Source organism: Pteropus alecto, unplaced genomic scaffold (genome assembly GCF_000325575.1).
Source record: "Pteropus alecto unplaced genomic scaffold, ASM32557v1 scaffold38, whole genome shotgun sequence".
NCBI lineage: Eukaryota > Metazoa > Chordata > Mammalia > Chiroptera > Pteropodidae > Pteropus > Pteropus alecto.
The window spans coordinates 2328746-2330071 of NW_006442512.1; the positions used below are offsets into that span (position 1 = coordinate 2328746).

General features: G+C 67.5%; 1 protein-coding gene across 1 annotated transcript in view; it reads right to left on the minus strand.

Annotated features, from left to right (window-relative positions):
* The window catches only part of LOXL1 (lysyl oxidase like 1), a 21593-nt gene extending 20742 nt beyond the window's left edge, over positions 1–851 (minus strand). The window contains exon 1 of the mRNA XM_015597662.2: positions 3–851. Coding sequence (XP_015453148.1) covers positions 3–598 — 596 coding nt within the window. The 5' untranslated portion in view covers positions 599–851. The remainder of the gene's footprint in view (positions 1–2) is intronic.
* Positions 852–1326: the final 475 nt, after the last annotated feature.

A 1326-nucleotide genomic window follows, 5' to 3' on the forward strand; every position in this document is an offset into this window, starting at 1 on the left:
GGTCGTAGGTCCGCGCCACCGGATCGTAGTTCTCGTACTGGCTGACGAAGGGCGCCTGCGGGTAGGGGAACTGCTGTGGGAAGGAGGGCGGCTGGCGGTAGGTGGTGGCGAAGGCCGAGGCCGAGACTGAGGAGGTGGAGCCCCCGTGCTGGGAGACCGAGGTGCGGGCCCGGGCCATGCCCGTGCTGTCCCCGACGGCCACCTCGCGCCAGTTGTCGGGCACTTGGCCGAAGCCGAACGGGTGCCGCGCTTGGCCGCGCACAGTGTCTGAGCCGACGCGCCCGGGCAGGGGCAGGGGCAGGGAAGGGGCCTGCCGCCGCCGGGGCCCTCCTTGGCTGCGCCGCCGCGGGGTCTGGGGGGCGCCCGCCAACAGCACCCGGGAGCTACCCTCCGCGCGCTGGGCCCCGGCGGGCACGTACTCGGAGCCCGAGTTGAGCAGGCTGTACACCTGCCCGTTATTCTCCCACTGGATCAGCTGCCGCCAGCGCCCTGGGTCCGAGCCCTGCCCCGGCTGGGCCTGTTGCCCATGCACCAGGACACAGAGGCAGGCGCCCCACACCAGGGCCCCTAGCTGCCAGCCGGCTGGGGCCAGAGCCATGGTGGCCCCTCTGCAGAGGCCTGGGGAACCGAAAGGCTCTCAGGAGTGGCCCCCTGTGCGTGCTTCTCTTCCTACGGCCTCGAGGACAGGATGGCTCCTTGCCTGCCCCAGCTCTAGCTTTGTCCATCCTGGCCTTGGTCCGAGCGGGACGGCTCCTCCGACGACAGCATTTCGAGGCCAAGGGGTCAGGGCAGGGCAGGGGCGGTGCCCAGGGTTGCAAGAGGCTCTCTGCAGGGTACCAGGCAGGATCGCTTGGGAGCCTTACTGGGGTAGCCCAGCACAGGCGGGCCGCAGGGCTGGCGCTTTCCCACTCTGAATGAATAAGCAACAAGCTGGGAGCATTGCAAGGTTTCGGGCAGCTTGGTCCGCCTGCTGGGGTCTCCTCCGCAGGGCCCTATGGCCCGCCGGGTTTTAGCTATGTGGTCTGTCCCACAGCTGCTGTGCTCCCTCAGTCCCTGGAGCTCCCAGCCAAGCCGCAGACCTTCCTCTGAGAAGGGAACGAAGCAGGGTGTAGGAGAGGGCCTCTGGGGACTCAAACCTGGCAAGTGGGGCCCAGGCTGGTAGAACAGAGCTGGGGGGTCAGCACCACTCTGGCCATTTCTCTCCACCTTGGACTGAGACTCCGTGGTCTCGACCTTACTTACTGCTTGTGTGGGCTTGAATGAGCCCTTGACTTTTGCCCACTCCAGTCTCTCCTCAGGACCCCTGGGCTCCTATTCCCCAAAGCT